The sequence below is a fragment of the Schistocerca piceifrons genome, chromosome 5 (assembly GCF_021461385.2).
Source record: "Schistocerca piceifrons isolate TAMUIC-IGC-003096 chromosome 5, iqSchPice1.1, whole genome shotgun sequence".
Lineage (NCBI taxonomy): Eukaryota > Metazoa > Arthropoda > Insecta > Orthoptera > Acrididae > Schistocerca > Schistocerca piceifrons.
The window spans coordinates 507,490,571-507,511,932 of NC_060142.1; the positions used below are offsets into that span (position 1 = coordinate 507,490,571).

The window sequence follows — 21,362 nt, forward strand, 5'->3', positions numbered from 1 at the left end:
TTTTAAGGGAGAGGGTAAGGAGTCATTCCAATCCCGGGAGTGGAAAGACTTACCTTAGGGGAAAAAAGGACAGGTATACACTAGCACACACGCACATATCCATCCACACATACAGACACAAGCAGACATATTTAAAGACTGTGTGTGTCTGTCGACCTGCCAGCACTTTCATTTTATATATAATGAATAAACGTACATTGAATAAGGACAAGACTGTTGTAATTAAGTTCTTGTTGAATTAGAATGAATCCCATACACACTCATGGTCTAAAGTTGAAACATATGATAATCTTAAATTTTTACGCATTGTGAATGACAAACACTTTAAATGGAAAGATCATACAGCTGCATCTGTAGAAATATTAGCTGCAGTATTTACTTACTGAAACATCTCTCAGATGTAATAAATCCTTCTGTCCTTAAACAAGTGTACTATGGATTAACCCACTTGCATTTCCAATATGGAATTGAAACTTGCAGTAGGACACCCATAGTCTACATGGATAGAATATTCAGGCTACAAGAGAGAACATTTAGGATAATTGCTATTGTAACAAATACCAGTCCTGCAGGGAATACTTCAAAAACTATAATTTACTCATTGTGTACTTTCTGTATTTCCTTAAGACTGTTGGCATGTGGAAGAGAAGAACTATGCTTATGAATAGCTACGTTCATAATTACAATACATGAACAAGATGAGATTATCATAGGGTATTAAGGTCACAGTCCACTTGCAGTGGGAAGAAAATTCTGTAATAGATTGCCAAATAATATAAAGCAACTCTAGGGAACTGATGTGTTGTTTTCAATGTTTTCAGTTAAACTGAACAGCTTGTGTATCATTATACTGTGTGCCTGAGAAGTCCTTTAGCATTTCCGGGAAGTAGCACTTCAACTCAAATAAAATGTTTACAATATGAAAGAGTATGAATACAGTATGTAAGAAGACACCCCATTTCCATTAAATCACTGCCATTCGATGTGACTGCCCTTGCAGTCCAAGCAGAGATGTCAGCTATACTCAGTGCACCTGATACTTGCACACACCAATGCCGAAATGTGCTCCAAATCCCTAATCTTCACCTTTTGCGCCTCTCCTTTGATGTGACCCCCATTCGATGTTAGACCAGGTGAGCATGCTGCCCAGAATCATGGTGAGCCTTGTCTAATCCACCATCCTGGGAGAGTGTCATTGAGTTAATTATGCACAGTGTCCACAGAATGCAATGTCTTGCCATCTTGCTGAAACATCACTGAATAAAAATTTTGTCGGCAAACAATAGTGGTGCAGGAATTGTTCAAGTATATCCAGGTATGATGTTGATGTGATTGTTGCTTCCGCTTAAAAGAATGAACTGTGACTTGTCAGGTGTGGCCCAGCCACACCTTTGGAGGGAAACTTTCCAATTTTAGCAATGTGTGGTTGGTAATCAGCCCATAGCTTGAATTTGTCACAGATGATGAGGCGACAGGTACAAAAGGTAGCCGTATCACTGAAAAGGATATGTGCCCACAAATCTTCATTAATCATTGCCTCATTTTAGTCATGACATGTGGTTGTGCATGTTACATCATCCTCAGCTTCAAGATGATGAAACACCTGGATGTGCTAAGTCCTTTCTTTCAGTACGAAGTGCAATGTTTGTCACAGAGTAGGCTTTGGGGTGTGGACTCCTGGTTGAATTTTCAACCCTAAAATATTTATTATTTATTTCCCAAACCAGTTTTCAGCTGTTATACCATCATCAGGTACAAAGATGAATTTGTGTTAAGTGAAATTTTTCATGATCAAAGATTTTAAAGTAGTGTGTATACAGAGTATCTTCATTCCCAGAGTTGAAAGATGTTAATGTTTGATTTATGAATAAAACAAGAGGAATTATGATGTAAAGCTATTTAATTAAGATAAAATATGTTACGCATTAACTAAAGAAATGAATACAAACTACAGTTATTCATAGAAGAAAATAAATTAAGCCATCAACTTTGGTGACAAGTTCCAAAGGCTTGGCTGAGCAAAATAAGCTTGTGTTTAATAGGACCTATATTACAAATACATAAGATATACTAGTGAGATTGAGCAGGTAAGTGAAGAAACTGTGATTATACAAAGCATTTTTAACGCAAGAGAAATTATAGTAAATCAGATAAAGGAAAACAAAGCATGTGAGTAAGAGGGGTAATTTACAACATGGCCTGGATGGGATTATCAGTAGTATCTGTCGTCAGAAGTGGCAAGTAAGATAACTGTTTCCAGTAATTCGATACTAACTTCAGCCAGATGGACGTATGTTTATTAATTGCCATTGTTTCAAGATAGTTCATCTTCCTTCCTTTATGAATGTGATGTAGTACTTCATGTTGCATCTTGTAATTATAGCCTTCTTTGAGCAAGTGGTATGGAAAAAAAGTGTCATTTTTTAAGTTTCCATCTTCTGTGATGTCCATTCAAGTGGGTGCAAATTGCTTTGCCAGACGTTGTTGTTGTTTTTGTTGTTGTTGTTGGGGTCTTCAGTCCTGAGACGGGTTTGATGCAGCTCTCCATGCTACTCTATCCTGTGCAAGCTTCTTCATCTCCGTACCTACTGCAACCTACATCCTTCTGAATCTGTTTAGTGTATTCTTCTCTTGGTCTCCTTCTACGATTTTTACCCTCCACGCTGCCCTCCAATGCTAAATTGGTGATCCCTTGATGCCTCAGAATATGTCCTACCAACCGACCCCTTCTTCTAGTCAAGTTGTGCTACAACTTCTCTTCTCCCCAATCCTATTCAATACCTCCTCATTAGTTATATGATCAACCCATCTAATCTTCAGCATTCTTCTGTAGCACCACATTTCAAAAGCTTCTATTCTCTTCTTGTCCAAACTATTTATCGTCCATGTTTCACTTCCATACATGGCTACACTCCATACAAATACTTTCAGAAACAACTTCCTGACACTTAAATCAATACACGATGTTAACAAATTTCTCTTCTTCAGAAACGCTTTCCTTGTCATTGCCAGTCTACATTTTATATCCTCTCTACTTCGACCATCATCAGTTATTTTGTTCCCCAAATAGCAAAACTCCTTTACTACTTTCAGTGTCTAATTTCCTAATCTAATTCCCTCAGCATAACCCGACTTAATTCGACTACATTCCATTATCCTCATTTTGCTGATGTTGATGTTCATCTTATACCCTCCTTTCATGACACTGTCCATTCCGTTCAACTTTTCTTCCAAGTCCTTTACTGTCTCTGACTGAATTACAATGTCATCGGCGAACCTCAAAGTTCTTATTTCTTCCCCATGGATTTTAATACCTATTCCGAATTTTTCTTTTGTTTCCTTCACTGCTTGCGCAATATACAGATTGAATAACATCGGGGATAGGCTACAACCCTGTCTTACTCCCTTCCCAACCACTGCTTCCCTTTCGTGCCCCTCGACTCTTATAACTGCCATCTGGTTTCTGTACAAATTGTAAACAGCCTTTCGCTCCTTGATTTTTACCCCTGCCACCTTCAGAATTTGAAAGAGAGTATTCCAGTGAACATTGTCAAAAGCTTTCTCTAAGTCTACAAATGCTAGATACGTAGGTTTACCTTTCCTTAATCTAGCTTCAAAGATAAGTTGTAGGGTCAGTATTGCCTCACGTGTTCCAACATTTCTACGGAATCCAAACTGATCTTCCCCGAGGTCAGCTTCTACCAATTTTTCCATTCGTCTGTAGAGAATACGCGGTAGTATTTTGCATCCGTGACTTATTAAACTAATTGTTCAGTAATTTTCACATCTGTCAGCACCTGCTTTCTGTGGGATCGGAATTATTATATTCTTCTTGAAGTCTGAGGGTATTTTGCCTGTCTCATACATCTTGCTCACCAGATGGTAGAGTTTTGTCATGACTGGCTCTCCCAAGGCTGTCAGTAGTTCCAATGGAATGTTGTCTACTCCCGAGGCCTTGTTTCGACTCAGGTCTTTCAGTGCTCTGTCAAACTCTTCACGCTGTATCGTATCTCCCATTTCATCTTCATCTACATCCTCTTCCACTTCCATAATGTTGCCCTCAAGTACATTGCCCTTGTATAGGCCCTCTATATACTCCCTCCACCTTTCTGCTTTCCCTTCTCTGCTTAGAACTGGGTTTCCATCTGAGCTCTTGATATTTATACAAGTGGTTTTCTGTTCTCCAAAGATCTCTTTAATTTTCCTGTAGGCAGTATCTATCTTACCCCTAGTGAGATAGGCCTCTACATCCTTACATTTGTCCTCTAGCCATCCCTGCTTAGTCATTTTGCACTTCCTGTCGATCTCGTTTTTGAGACATTTGTATTCCTTTATGCCTGCTTCATTTACTGCATTTTTATATTTTCTCCTTTCATCAATTAAATTCAGTATTTCTTCTGTTACCCAAGGATTTCTACTAGCCCTCATCTTTTTACCTACTTGGTCCTCTGCTGTCTTCACTACTTCATCTCTCAAAGCTACCTATTCTTCTTCTATTGTATTTCTTTCCCCCATTCTTGTCAATTGTTCCCTTATGCTCTCCCTGAAACTCTGGACAACCTCTGGTTTAGTCAGTTTATCCAGGTCCCATCTCCTTAAATTCCCACCTTTTTGCAGTTTCTTCAGTTTTAATCTACGGTTCATAAACAATAGATTGTGGTGAGTCCACATCTGCCCCTGGAAATGTCTTACAATTTAAAATCTGGTTCCTAAATCTCTGTCTTACCATTATGTAATCTATCTGAAACCTGTTAGTATCTCCAGGGTTCTTCCATGTATACAACCTTCTTTCATGATTCTTGAACCAAGTGTTAGCTATGATTAAGTTGTGCTCTGTGCAAAATTCTGTCAGGCGGCTTTTTCTTTCATTTCTTAGCCCCAATCCACATTCACCTACTATGTTTCCTTCTTTCCCTTTTCCTACTACCGACTGCCAGTCACCCATGACTATTAAATTTTCGTCTCCCTTCACTACCTGAATAATTTCTTTTATCTCATCATACGTTTCATCAATTTCTTCATCATCTGCAGAGCTAGTTGGCATATAAACTTGTCCTACTGTAGTAGGCGTGGGCTTCGTGTCTATCTTGGCCACAATAATGCGTTCACTATGCTGTTTGTAGTAGCTTACCCGCACTCCTGTTTTTTTATTCATTATTAAATTGACTCCTGCATTACCCCTATTTGATTTTGTATTTATAACCCTGTATTTGCCAGACTTATCTATGTATAATTTGCCACAGTTACAAGTAATTTTACATATTCAACTCTTTCACAAAGCTGGAGTACTGTCCTTAACATTGGACAAAAAGTGCCCAACAGTGTTGTGTGCATAAAATGATGATGTTGGTTTTCTTTTTTTTAATTCCTGGATTTAAGCTTTCTGCGTACATTCAGCGAGACTTTTCCTAAATATGGAATTGTGCCCTGTTTTTGTTCTTGAGGGAGATGTGCTGAGAATAGGGTAAAGAAGAGTGTGCACATGTTTCGATTTTTGTGCTTTATGCAGCCCACCAAGGTAGGAGGGTAGCCATTGTTTGATGCTATTTGTTTGACTGAACTTAATTTTGTTTTGAAGTTGTCTTTCATGCGGATGAATAGTAGGTGATGTATCTTTCAATGAAAAACAGGATGTTTGTGGGTATATGGTTGCTGAGAATTGTTAGGTATTTCCATATCTGTGGTGGTAAGATTCCTGTAAATCTTGAAAGTATGAATATGATCACTGATGTCTGCAGTTAGATTTAAAAAATTTATGCAGTGATCACCAAGCACCATAGTGACTTTTATACTTTTGTGCTCAGAATTTAGCTGTTTAAGGAAGTTTCAAAGTTGTCTGGTGGTATCTGTCCATATGCACAACTCATCATCAACTTACCTAAACCAGTATCGAATCTTGGGAAGAGAGTGGATTATTTTCCAGAAAGTGTTTTTCGAAATTGCCCAAGAAGATTTCAGCAAGGACTGGACTGAGGCAGTGGGGCGATCCTACAGCTAGACAATCCAACTCTTTGTATATCCTGCATTTGAAAATGAAATAATTTTGTCTTGGACAGGATTGTACAGCTAACATTATGTCATCTGTGACAACTGGGTTAACTCCTGCTTAATAAGTCTGTGAGTATGAGAATGTTTAGGCACTCCTGAACAGTTGTATTAGTGAATAATTTGCTAACATCAAAAGAAAGTGGCTTGGCACTAGGGGATTTGCATGTTTTTTAACTTGTGTCGCTACGTCAATTGAATTAAGTATGCCGTGACTATGTTTAAAATTGGTTTTGATCTTGATCCGGCTAATTCGTAACATGGAGCTAAGAATGAAGACATCACAGGACAGATAGGGATATTACCTTTGTGGAGTTCAGGGTGGGCATAAAGTCTATAAGCTGTAGGATTCATATGGGTGAGAAAGTAGACATCAGAATCTAACATTAAACTTTTAGACAATTTAATAACACTTCAATTTTATCATTACAGGATTGTGTGGGGTCTTTATGCCTCTTTTGGAAATTGGTGTTTAGCAAATAGTGCACGTTGTGAACACACAACACTGATTTGTCGTTACGTGGTAAACATCTTTCAAATCACCTGCTGTAGAGAGACAAAAATTAGCGTTGCCCAAGAATGGCTAGGGACTTCTCGGATGCCCTTTATGTATGGCCTTACATCTTTGTACCAAAATGATGTGAAAGACAGTAAGGTTACTATGGACAAATAAAGATTATTATTATTATTTCTTTACTTTCTCAGACGTTAAGTCTGGTTAAAAACGGAAAGTGACGCGGACCTTGATGAAGCGTCACTTCCTTTTAACTGTATGGTATCTGTTATATTGCATTTAGGAACTTTCGGGTAATTGAACATGCATCAATAATTACAGATTTCTGTAGTTGTATATATAGGTTTGGATGTAGCTGTATTGCATTGATGTACTGGTGGATATTGTGTGGTATGACTCCTGTAGGTGATAGTATAATTGGTATAATGTCAACTTTATCCTGATGCCACATGTCCTTGACTTCCTCAGCCAGTTGGATGTATTTTTCAATTTTTTCTCCTGTTTTCTTCTGTATATTTGTTGTATTGGGTATGGATATTTCAATTAGTTGTGCTAAGTTCTTCTTTTTATTGGTGAGTATGATGTCAGGTTTGTTACGTGGTGTTGTTTTATCTGTTATAATGGTTCTGTTCCAGTATAATTTGAATTCATCATTCTCCAGTACACTCTGTGGTGCATACTTGTATGTGGGAACGTGTTGTTTTATAAGTTTATGTTGTAAGGCAAGCTTTTGATGTATTATTCTTGCTACATTGTCATGTCTTCTGGGGTATTCTGTATTTGCTAGTATTGTACATCCGCTTGTGATTTGATCTACTGTTTCTATTTGTTGTTTGCAAAGTCTGCATTTATCTGTTGTGGTATTGGGATCTTTAATAATATGCTTGCTGTAATATCTGGTGTTTATTGTTTGATCCTGTATTGCAATCATGAATCCTTCCGTCTCACTGTATATATTGCCTTTTCTTAGCCATGTGTTGGATGTGTCTTGATCGATGTGTGGCTGTGTTAGATGATACGGGTGCTTGCCATGTAGTGTTTTCTTTTTCCAATTTACTTTCTTCATATCTGTTGATGTTATGTGATCTAAAGGGTTGTAGAAGTAGTTATGAAATTGCAGTTGTGTAGCCGATGTATTTATATGAGTGATTGCTTTGTGTATTTTGCTAGTTTCTTCTCGTTCTATAAAGAATTTTCTTAAATTGTCTACCTGTCCATAATGTAGGTTTTTTTATGTCGATAAATCCCCTTCCTCCTTCCTTTCTGCTTAATGTGAATCTTTCTGTTGCTGAATGTATGTGATGTATTCTATATTTGTGGCATTGTGATCGTGTAAGTGTATTGAGTGCTTCTAGGTCTGTGTTACTCCATTTCACTACTCCAAATGAGTAGGTCAGTATTGGTATAGCATAAGTATTTATAGCTTTTGTCTTGTTTCTTGCTGTCAATTCTGTTTTCAGTATTTTTGTTAGTCTTTGTCTATATTTTTCTTTTAGTTCTTCTTTAATATTTGTATTATCTATTCCTATTTTTTGTCTGTGTCCTAGATATTTATAGGCATCTGTTTTTTCCATCGCTGCTATGCAGTTGCTGTTGTTATCCAATATGTAATCTTCTTTTTTAGTGTGTTTTCCCTTGACAATGCTATTTTTCTTACATTTGTCTGTTCCAAAATCCATATTTATATCATTGCTGAATACTTCTGTTATCTTTAGTAATTGGTTGAGTTGTTGATTTGTTGCTGCCAGTAGTTTTAGATCATCCATGTATAGCAAATGTGTGATTTTGTGTGGGTATGTTCCAGTAATATTGTATCCATAATTTGTATTATTTAGCATGTTGAATAGTGGGTTCAGAGCAAGGCAGAACCAGAAAGGACTTAATGAGTCTCCTTGGTATATTCCACACTTAATCTGTATTGGCTGTGATGTGATATTATTTGAATTTGTTTGGATATTAAGTGTGGTTTTCCAATTTTTCATTACTATGTTTAGGAACTGTATCAATTTAGGATCTACTTTGTATATTTCCAATATTTGTAGTAACCATGAGTGGGGTACACTATCAAAAGCTTTTTGGTAATCAATGTATGCGTAGTGCAGCGACCTTTGTTTAGTTTTAGCTTGATATGTCACCTCTGCATCTGTTATCAGTTGCTCTTTACATCCTCGTGCTCCTTTGCAACAGCCTTTTTGTTCTTCATTTATAATTTTGTTCTGTGTTGTATGTGTCATTAATTTCTGTGTAATGACTGAAGTAAATATTTTGTATATTGTTGGTAGGCATGTTATGGGGTGATATTTAGCTGGGTTTGCTGTGTGTGCTTGATCTTTAGGTTTCAGACAAGTTATTCCATGTGTAAGTGTATCAGGGAATGTGTATGGGTCTGCAATGTAACTGTTAAATAATTTAGTTAGATGTGAATGTGTTGAGGGGAATTTCTTTAGCCAGAAATTTGCTATTTTATCTTTTCCAGGGGCTTTCCAATTGTGAGTAGAATTAATTGCTTGGGTGACTTCATGTTGCAAAATTATCACTTCAGGCATTTGTGGTATCATCTTGTATGTGTCTGTTTCTGCTTGTATCCACCGTGCATGCCTGTTATGTTGTACCGGGTTTGACCATATGCTGCTCCAGAAGTGTTCCATGTCTGTTATGTTTGGTGGATTGTCTATTTTAATGTGTGTGTTATCTATTGTCTGGTAAAATTTCTTTTGGTTTGTGTTGAATGTTTGGTTGTGTTTCCTTCTATTTTCACTTTTTTTGTATCTTCTAAGTCGTTTGGCCAATGCTTGTAATTTCTGCTTCTTTTCATCTAATTGCTCTATCAATTATTATTATTATTATTATTATTATTATTATTATTGGCGAAGATAGTAACTGTTCTCGAAAGAACAGATACCATTGATGACCATGCAGCTTCTCTAGAATAAATGATAATTAATTGAAACCCTCAGCGCTATTCGTGTGTGTCCTCAGTGGCTCAGATGGATAGTGTGTCTGCCATGTAAGCAGGAGATCCCGGGTTTGAGTCCCAGTCGGGGCACACATTTTCAGCTGTCCCCATTGAGGTATATCAACACCACCTGTCGGCAGCTGAGGATTTCAATTAATTATCATTTATTATTACTAGTGGTGGTGGTGGTGGTGGTGGTGGTGGTGGTGGTGATCAACTGTGATCTCCTTACAAGTAACTGGTATATATAATCAGACAAAAAAGATTCCATATTAAAGAACAAAACAGAATGTGGATCATAAAAGCATTAATAGTCACTTCATTATCTTGTATCTTGGTCTGCTACATTATAAGCTCTGCAGAGGAATAAATTGGATGAATTGTATGATAAATACAAAAAATCATTCAATGTGTTGAAGGAAATTAAAAATCGAGAATTCCTAGAATTTTCACTGAAGAAAAATGAGAGAAAGAAAAATGGAACAGAGGCCATAGGAAAGGAATGAAGGGCGATGGTGTCTGATAAAATTTTGCCTGGATCACAATTTAATAACTTGCTAATAGTTTTCATGATCATCTCCGTTGTTTTTTATGCGGGTCTGTAGTTGAAAAGAATTTTTTTTTGGAAACATCAAAAATAAAAAAAATGTAACTAAATAAACATAAAATAATGAAATGTAATTATGAAGCTACTAGTTTCAGAAAATCTGCTAACACTGTAAGAATCATGAAAGGTGGCCGCACATAGAGAAGTGGCCTGATGCCACCAGATGATTTCAGGCAGCTTATTTGATGGGAAGATGGATTCGTAAACAAAGTTCTAAACTGCAAAGATACTTCCAGGAGCAGACGTGGACTCCGATAATAGCTTATTAGCTACGAATAGGGACAGAAAAATTTCATTTAAACAATAACGCAGTGAAAAATGTGAAATTGGTGATTTTTGAAGAAATGTGATAGAAAATAGCAAATTCCCCTGGTCCCGAATTGTAACGTGAGGATTCCATTGGTAGCTGATAGAAGAAAACAAATACTTGTCTCGCTCTAGATTGATGCGCAGGAGGCAGAAGACTTATCTGACGAGCCGACTCAGAGAAAACTATTATTCCTTTTGTGTTTTGATCATGATCTCAGTAACTTAAAGACTGCGTACTCTTGAAAAATGTTTAGAATTATACTCGCTTAATTTATACTTACTGCACAAGCACACATTTTGATACAGTCCAAGCCAGCCAGGGATTAATCAGTTTTCACTTACCTCCTTTAACAGCCTCGAAGAATTGCTAAAGTCTTTCACCTTGTCTACAGTAAAAGGTACCGTTGAGCAATAATAATTTTGTACACTGATTTCTTCACTTGAATGGTTATTATTAGATAATGAATGAAACAATTCCTATCTGCCCAAACTCTTTTCAATGCTAAAAAAGTAAAGACACTAGAGTTTGACAAAACAAGATCAACCTTCGATATGTACTGTTTATCTACAGAGATAATATTATTCCATCTTGTATTGTTAATGTATACTAGATATTATAGTGTATACAGACAAATTTTGTAATATGCTAATATAAAATGTTAATATGAAACCACCAGGTACAGCATGTTATTTTTGCCAGCACTTAAATCAACATTGCGACTGCTGGGTTTGCTTGTCAGCCAATTGCAGCACAGGATGTGACCTCAAACAAATAAATGTCACATATTGAACATACACAAAATACTTCGAAGTTCAAATTTGGAATCTTGAAAAACAACTACTATGCAGCATGAATACATTGGGAATGGTAAATATCAGAGAGTAATATACAGATAGAACAGTGGGAAGCAAAGCTGTACCTTGGCATACCTTGAACGAGGAGGAGAGTAAAGGTGCTGAGTTACCAAAAATGGTACAAAAGTTGCAGGTACAGAACTGTAGCTGTCAATCATGCTTACAGCCCTATATGAAGGAACTATTTCAACACAGTGAGCGACAGTGGATACATGAAAAAATTTATCTCCTTGAGAATAATCGTAGCTGGTAATGTAACCATATTCAGTGCTGGACACACAAACTGAATCTGATTGTTGATGCTTCTCAAAAGAACCTTACAGGTTTACCATCACAATAATCAATTCAAAGAGTATTTTTCAAGAAAACAGGAAGAACAAACATTTGTATTTGCAGTCTCTGAAAGGAAACAGAGGTGCAAAGGCTTTTTCCAGTGTTAATAAGCTGGAACTTGTGGCTATCCACAGCCACTTTTATGGCAGAATATTTTGAGGAAATAATTGAACTCTTCCACAGTGATAAAATCCGGAAGCTGCCTACGCAGGGTGAAGTATGTCATATCGCTGCTGGGTTATGAAATGAACTGCATTGTTGTGGAGGCCATATTCATTAAAGAACAGGACAGTGATATTAATTAATGACTTGCTTTCCTAAAGATTTTGAGATACCTCTCTTCAAATGAACTTAATTCAAAGTTAAAACACCTTGAAGAATGTTTCAGTATTGTGGGCAAAGGAATTTTTACTTCTGGAAACAAATATTTTTAAAAAGATCAGGGCAAGTATTTCTTGCAAAAGTTAGAGTGCTTGAAGTGCACTAGGGTCATATCTTCAGACAAGATTGTCAACTCTCATAGCCAGATCCAAACAAATCAATCAGTCTTCAAAGCCTGAGATTAATGCTTGAGCTTAAGGACATTAAGCTTAAACTTCATTAACTTAGACATGGTAAGGATCTTGCAGTATGTACCTGAAATGTCTAGTCTCAGTAGTGCAGATACTCAGAAGGGGGATAAATCTCTTCAGAATTTTGCTGGAAAGTGCATGTCCATGCAATTAGGAAAAGTTCACATGGTCACATGCCTGTAAGCAACAGGAGTTGATAGTCAGAAATTTGCAGTAATGGCTTTGAAGGCTGTTCGGATTCAGTATTAATGAAGAAGTCAGTGAGGAGATAATTCTAACTAAAGTGTAATGTTACATTGGCAGCACTGTCTCTTGGAATATAATTTACAAATCATGATAATCCTGTCCAATGTGTTTGGCTGAAAGCTTACTTACCTTAAAGTGTTGTTGTTGTTGTTGATGATGTGGTCTTCAGTCCAGGGACTGGTGTGATGCAGGTCTCCATGCTACTCTATCCTGTGCAAGCTTCTTCATCTCCGAGTAACTACCGCACCGTACGTCCTTCTGAATCTGTTTAGTGCATTCGTCTCTTGGTCTCCCTCTATGATTTTTACGCTCTGCGCTTCCCTCCAATACTTAATTGGTGATCCCTTGATGCCTCAGAACATCGCCTACCAACTGATCCCTTCTTCTAATCAGGTTGTGCCACAAACTCCTCTTCTCCCCGATTCTATTCAATACCTCCTCATTAGTTATGTGATCTACCCATCTAATCTTCAGCATTCTTCTGTAGCACCACATTTCGAATGCTTTGATTCTTTCCTTGTCTAAACTATTTATCGTCCATGTTTCACTTCCATACATGGCTACACTCCATACAAATACTTTCAGAAACAACTTCCTGACACTTAAATCAATACACGATGTTAACAAATTTCTCTTCTTAAGAAATGCTTTCCTTGCCATTGCCAGTGTACAGTTTATACCCCTCTACTTCGACCATCATCATTTATTTTGCTTCACAAATAGCAAAACTCCTTTACTACTTTAAGTGTCTCATTTCCCAATTTAATTTCCTCAGCATCACCTGATTTAATTTGACTACATTCCGTTATCCTCATTTTGCTTTTGTTGATATTCATCATATATATCCTCCTTTCAAGACACTGTCCATTCCGTTAAACTGCTCTTCCAGGTCCTTAGCTGTCTCTTACAGAATTAGCGTCGTCAGCAAACCTCGAAGTTTTTATTCCTCCTTCTTGGATTTTGATTTGTACTCCAAATGTTTCTTTTGTTCCCTTTACTGCTCGCTCAATTTAAAGATTGAATAACATTGGAGATGGGCTACAACCCTGTCTCACTCCCTTCTCAACCACTGCTTCCCTTGCATGTCCCTCAACTCTTATCACTGCCATTTGGTTTCTGTACAAATTGTAAACAGCCTTTCGCTTCCTGTATTTGACCCGTGCACCTTCAGAATTTGAAAGAGAGTATTCTAGTAAACATTGTCAAAAGCCTTCTCTAAGTCTACAAATGCTAGAAATGTAGGTTTGCGTTACCTTAATCTATCTTCTAAGATAAGTCATAGGATTAGTATTGCGTCACGTGTTCCAACATTTCTACGGAATCCAAACTGATCTTTCCCGAGATCAGCTCCTACTAGTTTTCCATTTGTCTGTAAAGTATTGGTGTTACTTTTCTTTAAGTATAAAAAATAATGTATGCTGCTTCCCCCTTTTTTTCCAAGACAGTGTAATGTAAATAAATGTGGTGCGCATAGTGTAATAAATATAATGTAAATGACACACATAGTTTCATTTCAACGCAAGACTGAAAAAATGATTAATTAGGACAAAAATAAATAACCAGAAAGAGAAGCAAACTGGCAGTAAATAACAACAAAATCTATAAAAATATTGCCAAAATCTTCTGCAAAATAAAATGATTTTTTAGTCTCTAATTATGAATCCATACATATAATAAGTGTTTGTGTGTGTTCATGCGTGTTCGTGTTCCACATCTGTTAAACCACTGGACCAATTTCAACCAAACTTGGAATTCATATCCCTCACTGTCGGGCTACCAATGCTTTGAGAGTAAGAAACAACTGCCTATCATAGTTCAGGAGCTATGACGTCATAAACACTGAGATGCGTGATAAAATGTTGCATCATGTGTGAAATTTTGATACATTTATTCTTTACTGCTAAGACACCACTACAGTTGAGTCAACTGAGGAAATTTTTGACACCTAACAGTGCTTTTGACAGTTTTCACCTGCGAAGTGTAAACAGCTGTAGGTGAAAACAATAGACATCTATATAGTTACGAAGCGACATTGCCCTAAAGATGTTTACAAAATTACATTGTAGATACATAAAGCAGCTGCAACCAGCATAAAGAAACAGTCCAGTATAATTTCACATGGAGTATACTACAGCAATATATACAAGATTTTGTTTTTAATGAAAAATGAGCAAAATAAATACCCTGACCTATTGGATTTGTCAGATAGTTGTAGACTGAAATGAAGGAAATTGCAGGAAGTTGAAAATTAAGGAGATGGGACTTGGATGAGATCAAACAACCAGAGACAGACATTGCCCAACAGCAGTAGGTTATGGAAATATTATAGATGAATTAGTAAGTTTGAGAGATGATTTGGTGAAGGAAGAAGAGGAACGACTAGGCTAATAAACTAGATACATAGAAGTCCTTGCAAGAGTCATAGAAGTCCTTGAGTAACACATGACATTTTAAATATATCTGAGGAAAGGACAAGCAACAAATTAAACATAAGGGAATACAAATGTCTATAAAAGGAGATGGACAAATTGCAGAATGGCAAAGCAAGAATAACTGGAGGACAAATACAAACTGTTAAAGCACACATCCATGGGAAAGATAGATACCATGTTCAGGAAATTGAAGAACTCTTTCAAGAAAAGGGATCAGCTGTAGAAACATAGAGAACTCAGTTGATGAGCCTATAGTATACTAAGATGGAAGGCTGAAAGGCAAGAGGAATATATAGATGGGCTGTATCAAGGAAAGAAACTTGATAATGTTCTTACAGAAAGAGACGTAGGGATAATAAGATGAGAGGAACACTAATGCAAGAATTTGACAGAGCTCTGGAAGACTTGTGAATACCAGGTACCTGGAGTGGAGACATTCATCTGAATTTATTAAGGTGCTTGGGAGAACCATCTATGGCAATACTGTTCCATCTGGTATGCAGGACATAGGAGACACATGAAACACCGTCAAATTTCGGTAAGAATGTAGTAGACACAAATGGAAGGCAAGTACTGACTAAAGTATTACTGAACCATCAGTTTAATGAGGCTTGGTTGTGAAATACTAACATGAAACATCAACATAAGGATGGAATGGCTGGTAGAAGCCAACAGGAGTAAGAATGGTTTGGGCTCCAGAGTAATGTTAGCACACGCAAAGCAATATTGGACTGTCATACTTATCTTACAGAATGTTTATGCTGCAGCCTTGTTGCTCGCTCATCACTGCTATGGTACAATGATGATAAAACAAACCTCACTGAGTCACTGCCAAAACGACGTGTGCCAGGGGATGATATCGAGGTGGTTTGTGTTTCAAGCAGTGACAATCACTGTATGTCCTGAAATTTGAACTGTGATCAGCGTGACTAGGCCCCTCTAGAAATGCCTTGTTAAAAGCACTGCTCATTGTTTAAGCAGTTTCTCGAACACAATACATTTGTATCCATATTTTGCAAATTGTTGTGAAGTACATGGCAGATTACTCTATTGTTCCATGTATTCAGAGTTCCTTCCCATTACATTCAGGTATTGAGCATGGACAAAATGATTGCTTCAATATCTCTGTGCAAGTGGTAATTAGTTTAACCTTGGTGATATTAGTAAGACATGTAGGGGACTGTAGTAAATGCCTTGACTGATACTGGTTCTAGAAGCTTTCTAAATAGGCTTTCGCGAGATAGTTGGTATCTATCATTGGGCATCTAACACGTGAGAATTTTTAGCATTTCCATGAATCTTGTGGACCAGAGACAAACAAAATGTATGTACTGACCTCATTTGTATTTGGTATGGATCCCATACAGTTGAGCAATTTTCTATAATGGGTCACCTAAGTCTTTTGGACTAAAGTAGACTGACTGGACTTTCTCAGTATCATAACAATGAAACTATTGTACACAGACAGTAGTGCTAGCTGTGTGTATCATGTGTTTTTAAGTAAAACACTAGAATGCAAATCTGCTTGTGGTAGATCTACCACATGACATGGATTTGGATAAAAAGTGACGAAATTTTAGTTCATAGTAGTTTGTGTAAAGTGACCAACTTGTGTTTGCTGGGTCTCGGTAGCTGCTATTCTGTTGCCTGATACCTTCCTGTAATTTGGCAAAATGCAAAAATGCATTAGTTTCACAGTTTTTGAAACACGTATTGTGATGATCAACATGAATATTATAGTTTATATAGCATATTCACCACATTCTACCATAAAGGACTTGACAAAGGTAACATATTTCTTTCACACTTTTTCTGTACAGTTCTGATGAAAATACATATTGATAGATCCATTTTTATACACATTGTACATAAAAGTAGTTCAATTTTTCATTACCAATGGGCTGAATAACATTAACAGAGTAGTTGAAATTGAAAATTTCACTTTTTTATGCCTGTGGTTGATTTACTGGTTGGTGACAACATGGAATTGTTCATATGTGGATAGCTAATGATAGCTTACTTGATGATTACAATATAACCGCTACTGTTCAGCAGCTCCAAAGTAGTTTACAAAATCATTTACTCATAGAAGCTATCGAGTTGTTTGCTGGGTGCCTACTTTGACATTGAGCACTCATCTGTTGATTACTGTGTAGTGACTGACTTATGTATTGTCATGTACAATTGTTTGTAGAAGTTCTTACAAAATTATAATTCAGATCTGTAATTATATTTTGATTTATCATGAGAAGGGCTAAATTAACGGTTGTGGAATTACAAGCAGTAGTAATTTGGAATGCATAAATAGAAAATTGACAAAGGTATATGGACTATACTGTGTATGCTGCCTAGAGCATTCACAATTCCCACCTAAAATAAGGAATTTTCTGGAAAGAACAATTAGTAGACTATTGTGCCAGTGCAAGTGGGCGTTATTGTAATTGGAAAAATTAGAGCCACAAAACTATGTACCTGAATTTTGGGAATAATGTCCAGTAGAAGTAGAACATTCAGGAAGATGAAAACTTTAGTCGTGAATAACATGAAATGTCATATTTTTAGAAAACATAAAATGTTTCCTGAAAGGAAGAATATAAATGCTCTTGGATGAGGTACATTGCTTCACTCACTCCAAATTTTATCTACATGTGTTTGTACTGATGCTCAAATTATGGATATTTACTCTAAATTATTTTTATTTAAACCAATTTGGCTATAAGCACCAGCAGTTGTCAAATTATCTTGGGAATAAAACTAAGATTCTCCACTTAAATAATAAAGTAGTAGTTAATTTGTGGAAGAATCATATAGTTAACATATTAATTTTCTATTGGAGGACAGCTAAAATTGCTGGTACTTTATAAAATCTCAGTATAAGATAGTTTGAGGGTCTACAAAATTTGTGCCTGAACAAACTCCATTGCTTGCAATAACTTACAAAGGAGTTGAACACACAAAAGTTGGCGGTAATTAAAACTCATGGTTAACAGTGCAACAAATAAATATCTAACAAAAACTCTGCATGACAGAGATATTTATATATTATTTTGAATATATAGAAGTTTAAATCTATGCACACCACTAACCATCAAAACTAATTCCTTATTTATTTTTGAATAATACATTTCTTTCACTTTGAACTTACTTGAATTCTGAATTTTAAATGACATTTGTGTATTTCAGGTAGTTGAGAGCCGTGAAGCAAAGGGAGGCCAAGGGGACTGTAATGAAGATCAAGATGATGATGTTATAAAAGTTTCACATCTTAATATGGTTGATCTCGCAGGCTCAGAACGGTCAGACCAGACAGGCAGTAAATTTGGCAGCGATCGCTTTCGTGAAGGCTGCCATATCAATCTTTCATTATTCACTTTAAGTCAAGTGATATCACAGCTGAGCGACGGGAAAAAACACATCAGTTTTCGAGATAGTAAGCTGACACGCATACTGGAGCCAGCTCTGGGAGGAAATGCTCTGACAGCCATCATCTGTAATGTTACGCCTACCTCAGTTGAAGAGACGAATTGCACTCTGAGGTCAGTTCACTACCTGTTTCTGTTCAGAACTGGTGGCTCTCTGAATTTCTTTTGTCCTTTTTCTTTTTTTCCTCATAATTATTATTTCTGTTAATGGGCCGCAGAGGCTATTAACAATTAAAATGTTAGATTTTTTATTTTTATTTATTTATTTATTTATTTATTTATTTTTTGCTTAATTTACTGATTTCAAATTGTAGGATGATTGTCTTAGGGTTTGTCACCAGACAACTGGGAATCCCCAATGTTCTACCCGTTTGTTGCTAATTTGATATGTAGACCTTATGACTCTCTCTCCTGTGGCAATCTATTCATATCAGAGTAGCACTTACACCTAATATTCTTCGTTATTTGTTACATGTATTCCAGTCTCTGTCTTCCTATGCAGTTTTTGCTCTGTCTCTCCTCCTAGCTCCACAGAAGTTATTCTCTGAAGTCTGTCCCTTCTTATAGGCAGTGTTTTCTACATATCCCTTTCTTGCAGATTTACCAGAGAACCTCATTTCTGATATCAATCCACATAACTTTGTGTCCTTTTGGAACAGCACATTTCAAATGCTTCTATACTCTTCTTTCTCAGTTTTCCCCCCGTTCATAATTCACTTCTGTACAACTGTGTGCTCCAGAAGATTCTCAGAATTTTATTTTTCAATTAAGGACTATTTTGAATACTAGATGCCATTTAGCGAGGAATGATCTCTGTGCTTGTGCTAATCTTTTTCTTGTGTTCATCATGTCTTACTTTGCTACCAGGGTAGCAGATTTCCTCTTGTTTGCTACGGTGCTCCCAACTCTGTTGTTGAGCTTATTACTAATCTTATTTCTGCTTCTCATCAGTTACTTTTGTCTTTCTTCAGTTTACTACCAACCCATACTCTATGCTAAATAGACTGCTATTTTCCTAACCTGGCTTCCAAGTTTTATCTTCAACAACTTTTTCAAACTCTTGATACTGGATCCCCAGTGTCTTCCAAACTGACACACTATTCTGCTTCTATGACATCAGCAGTTACTGCCCTGTGATATTAACCTTTTTGACATTAAAATTATGTACTGATACATGGGGGGGGGGGGGGGGGGGGGTGCCAGTCTGGCAACATGACCAGTATCATAAATTGGCAATGACAACCTAATTTTTGTTAATACAAATCTTTAAATACCTGATATTTAACAAATGCAGATACAAATAAAATAATTAGCATTACAGCAAGGCTCACGAGGCATTTAAATATCCAGAAAATGTTGTCTTGATGAAAGTACACGTAGAAAGTTACATCAACAAAAATATTCAAGGTTCAAAAATATAATATGAATAAACACAAAATTTACTCATCAAGTGGTGTTAGAAGAAAACACAAAAGCTTTGAGTCATTGGCCCATTCTTCCGAAGTGGTCAAAAGGAAAGGAAGAGGGATGAAGGAAAATGACTGAAGTTTAGGAAATGGGAAGAGTTACACAGAACCATGGGTCAGAGGAGATTTGATGGATGGAATGAGAAAAAAAGACTGATTGTTGGTACCTGTACTTAAAAAATTTGGAATCCTGGCAACATGGAAAATAGAGTAATAAACAAGGCAGAGATCAATGAAAACACATTATGAAAGAACGAAGGATGACAAAAAGCTAAGTGCATTATTCACGTTAGAAAGATTAGTGGCCAGAGAAAATTGGGTCAGAAAGTAGATGGGAGTGAAGAAAACCAATAGTTACTAAAAAGAAATACTGAGAGCACAGAAATTAATGTAAATTTAGGCCATATCGGTGGCAAGAACCAAGCACGTATTGTAAAGCCACTTCCCACATGCGAAGTTATGAGAAACTGGTGTCCGGAGGGAGAATGTATGGTTAAACAGGCACAGAGGTCACAACTGTCATGTGGGAGAGTGTGCTCTGCAACAGGATATAATGTCCTGCCAGAAATCATCCTCTAACTCTGCCTATCTGTCCTTACTGATAACTTAGTGGACATCGTAACATGTAGAAAGCCAAATAGTGTTTATGTAGCAGCTGGTACAAGGTATGCGTCATTTCACATGTGGCTCTCACCTGACTAATCTGTGACATATAAACGTTGAGTGCCAATTTCCTCTCCATCAAATTTCTCTTTGATGAGGTGTGTTCAAGAGAAAAGGTACAAAACAACAGTGTGGATATAATTGCAGTCTTTAATTAAAAGTAATCACCAGGGGTCTGAGCAAAACTATCTCACTGTATCATGAGCCAAATGATTCCCTGTTCACATAATCCCTGTGGTTGTGACAGGAACCAGTTCCCCATTGTGTCCTTTAGCTCTTCGTCAAGAGTTGAAGTGCTTCCCTTCGAGATGGGTTCTCTTTGCAGACCAAACATAAAGTCACAGGGTGATGCATCTGGGCTGTAGGATGGATGCTCAAGCTGCTCACACTTGAACTTTGCCATTACACTTTATGTGACCTTGGAGACATGGATGCACATTATCATGGAGTGGAATCACTCCCTCCATGGGCAGCCCAGGCCATTTACCCTTAATTGACGTGTGTAGGCTACAGAGTGTCTCATGGTACATGTCACTGTTAATGGTTTTTATGTGCTAGAGGAATTAGATGAGTTTCACACCGCGAACTTCAAAAAAGGCGGTAAGCTTCAACTTTACTACCTGAGGGCACAGCTTTGAATTTGTTAAGTGGAGATGATAGCATTGCATATGTGTCCCTAGATGTCTTACTACATTATCTCAAAACGGTATACGCAAATTTCAACTGGTTTGGTTGTTACAAAGTTTCATATCTTTTAATTTGCACACTCCTTATATAAAACCCTGCAGTTACCTGCGCCCCTTATGTTTCCTTGGAGGTACCATGCTCCAAGCTAACTTCAAACTGCAACAGCAGCCAGATTTCACCTCAAAAGTCTTTTCCTAAACTGTCTCAACAGTTATACTCCCATTCCTGTCCCACTAAAGCTTCCTAAACAGCCTC

At 37.0% G+C, this 21,362-nt stretch overlaps 1 protein-coding gene across 1 annotated transcript in view; it reads left to right on the top strand.

Moving 5' to 3' along the window:
- The window catches only part of LOC124798146 (kinesin-like protein KIN-7M, chloroplastic), a 278,641-nt gene that overhangs the window by 64,314 nt on the left and 192,965 nt on the right, over positions 1–21,362 (top strand). The window contains exon 6 of the mRNA XM_047261426.1: positions 18,053–18,405. Coding sequence (XP_047117382.1) covers positions 18,053–18,405 — 353 coding nt within the window. The remainder of the gene's footprint in view (positions 1–18,052; positions 18,406–21,362) is intronic.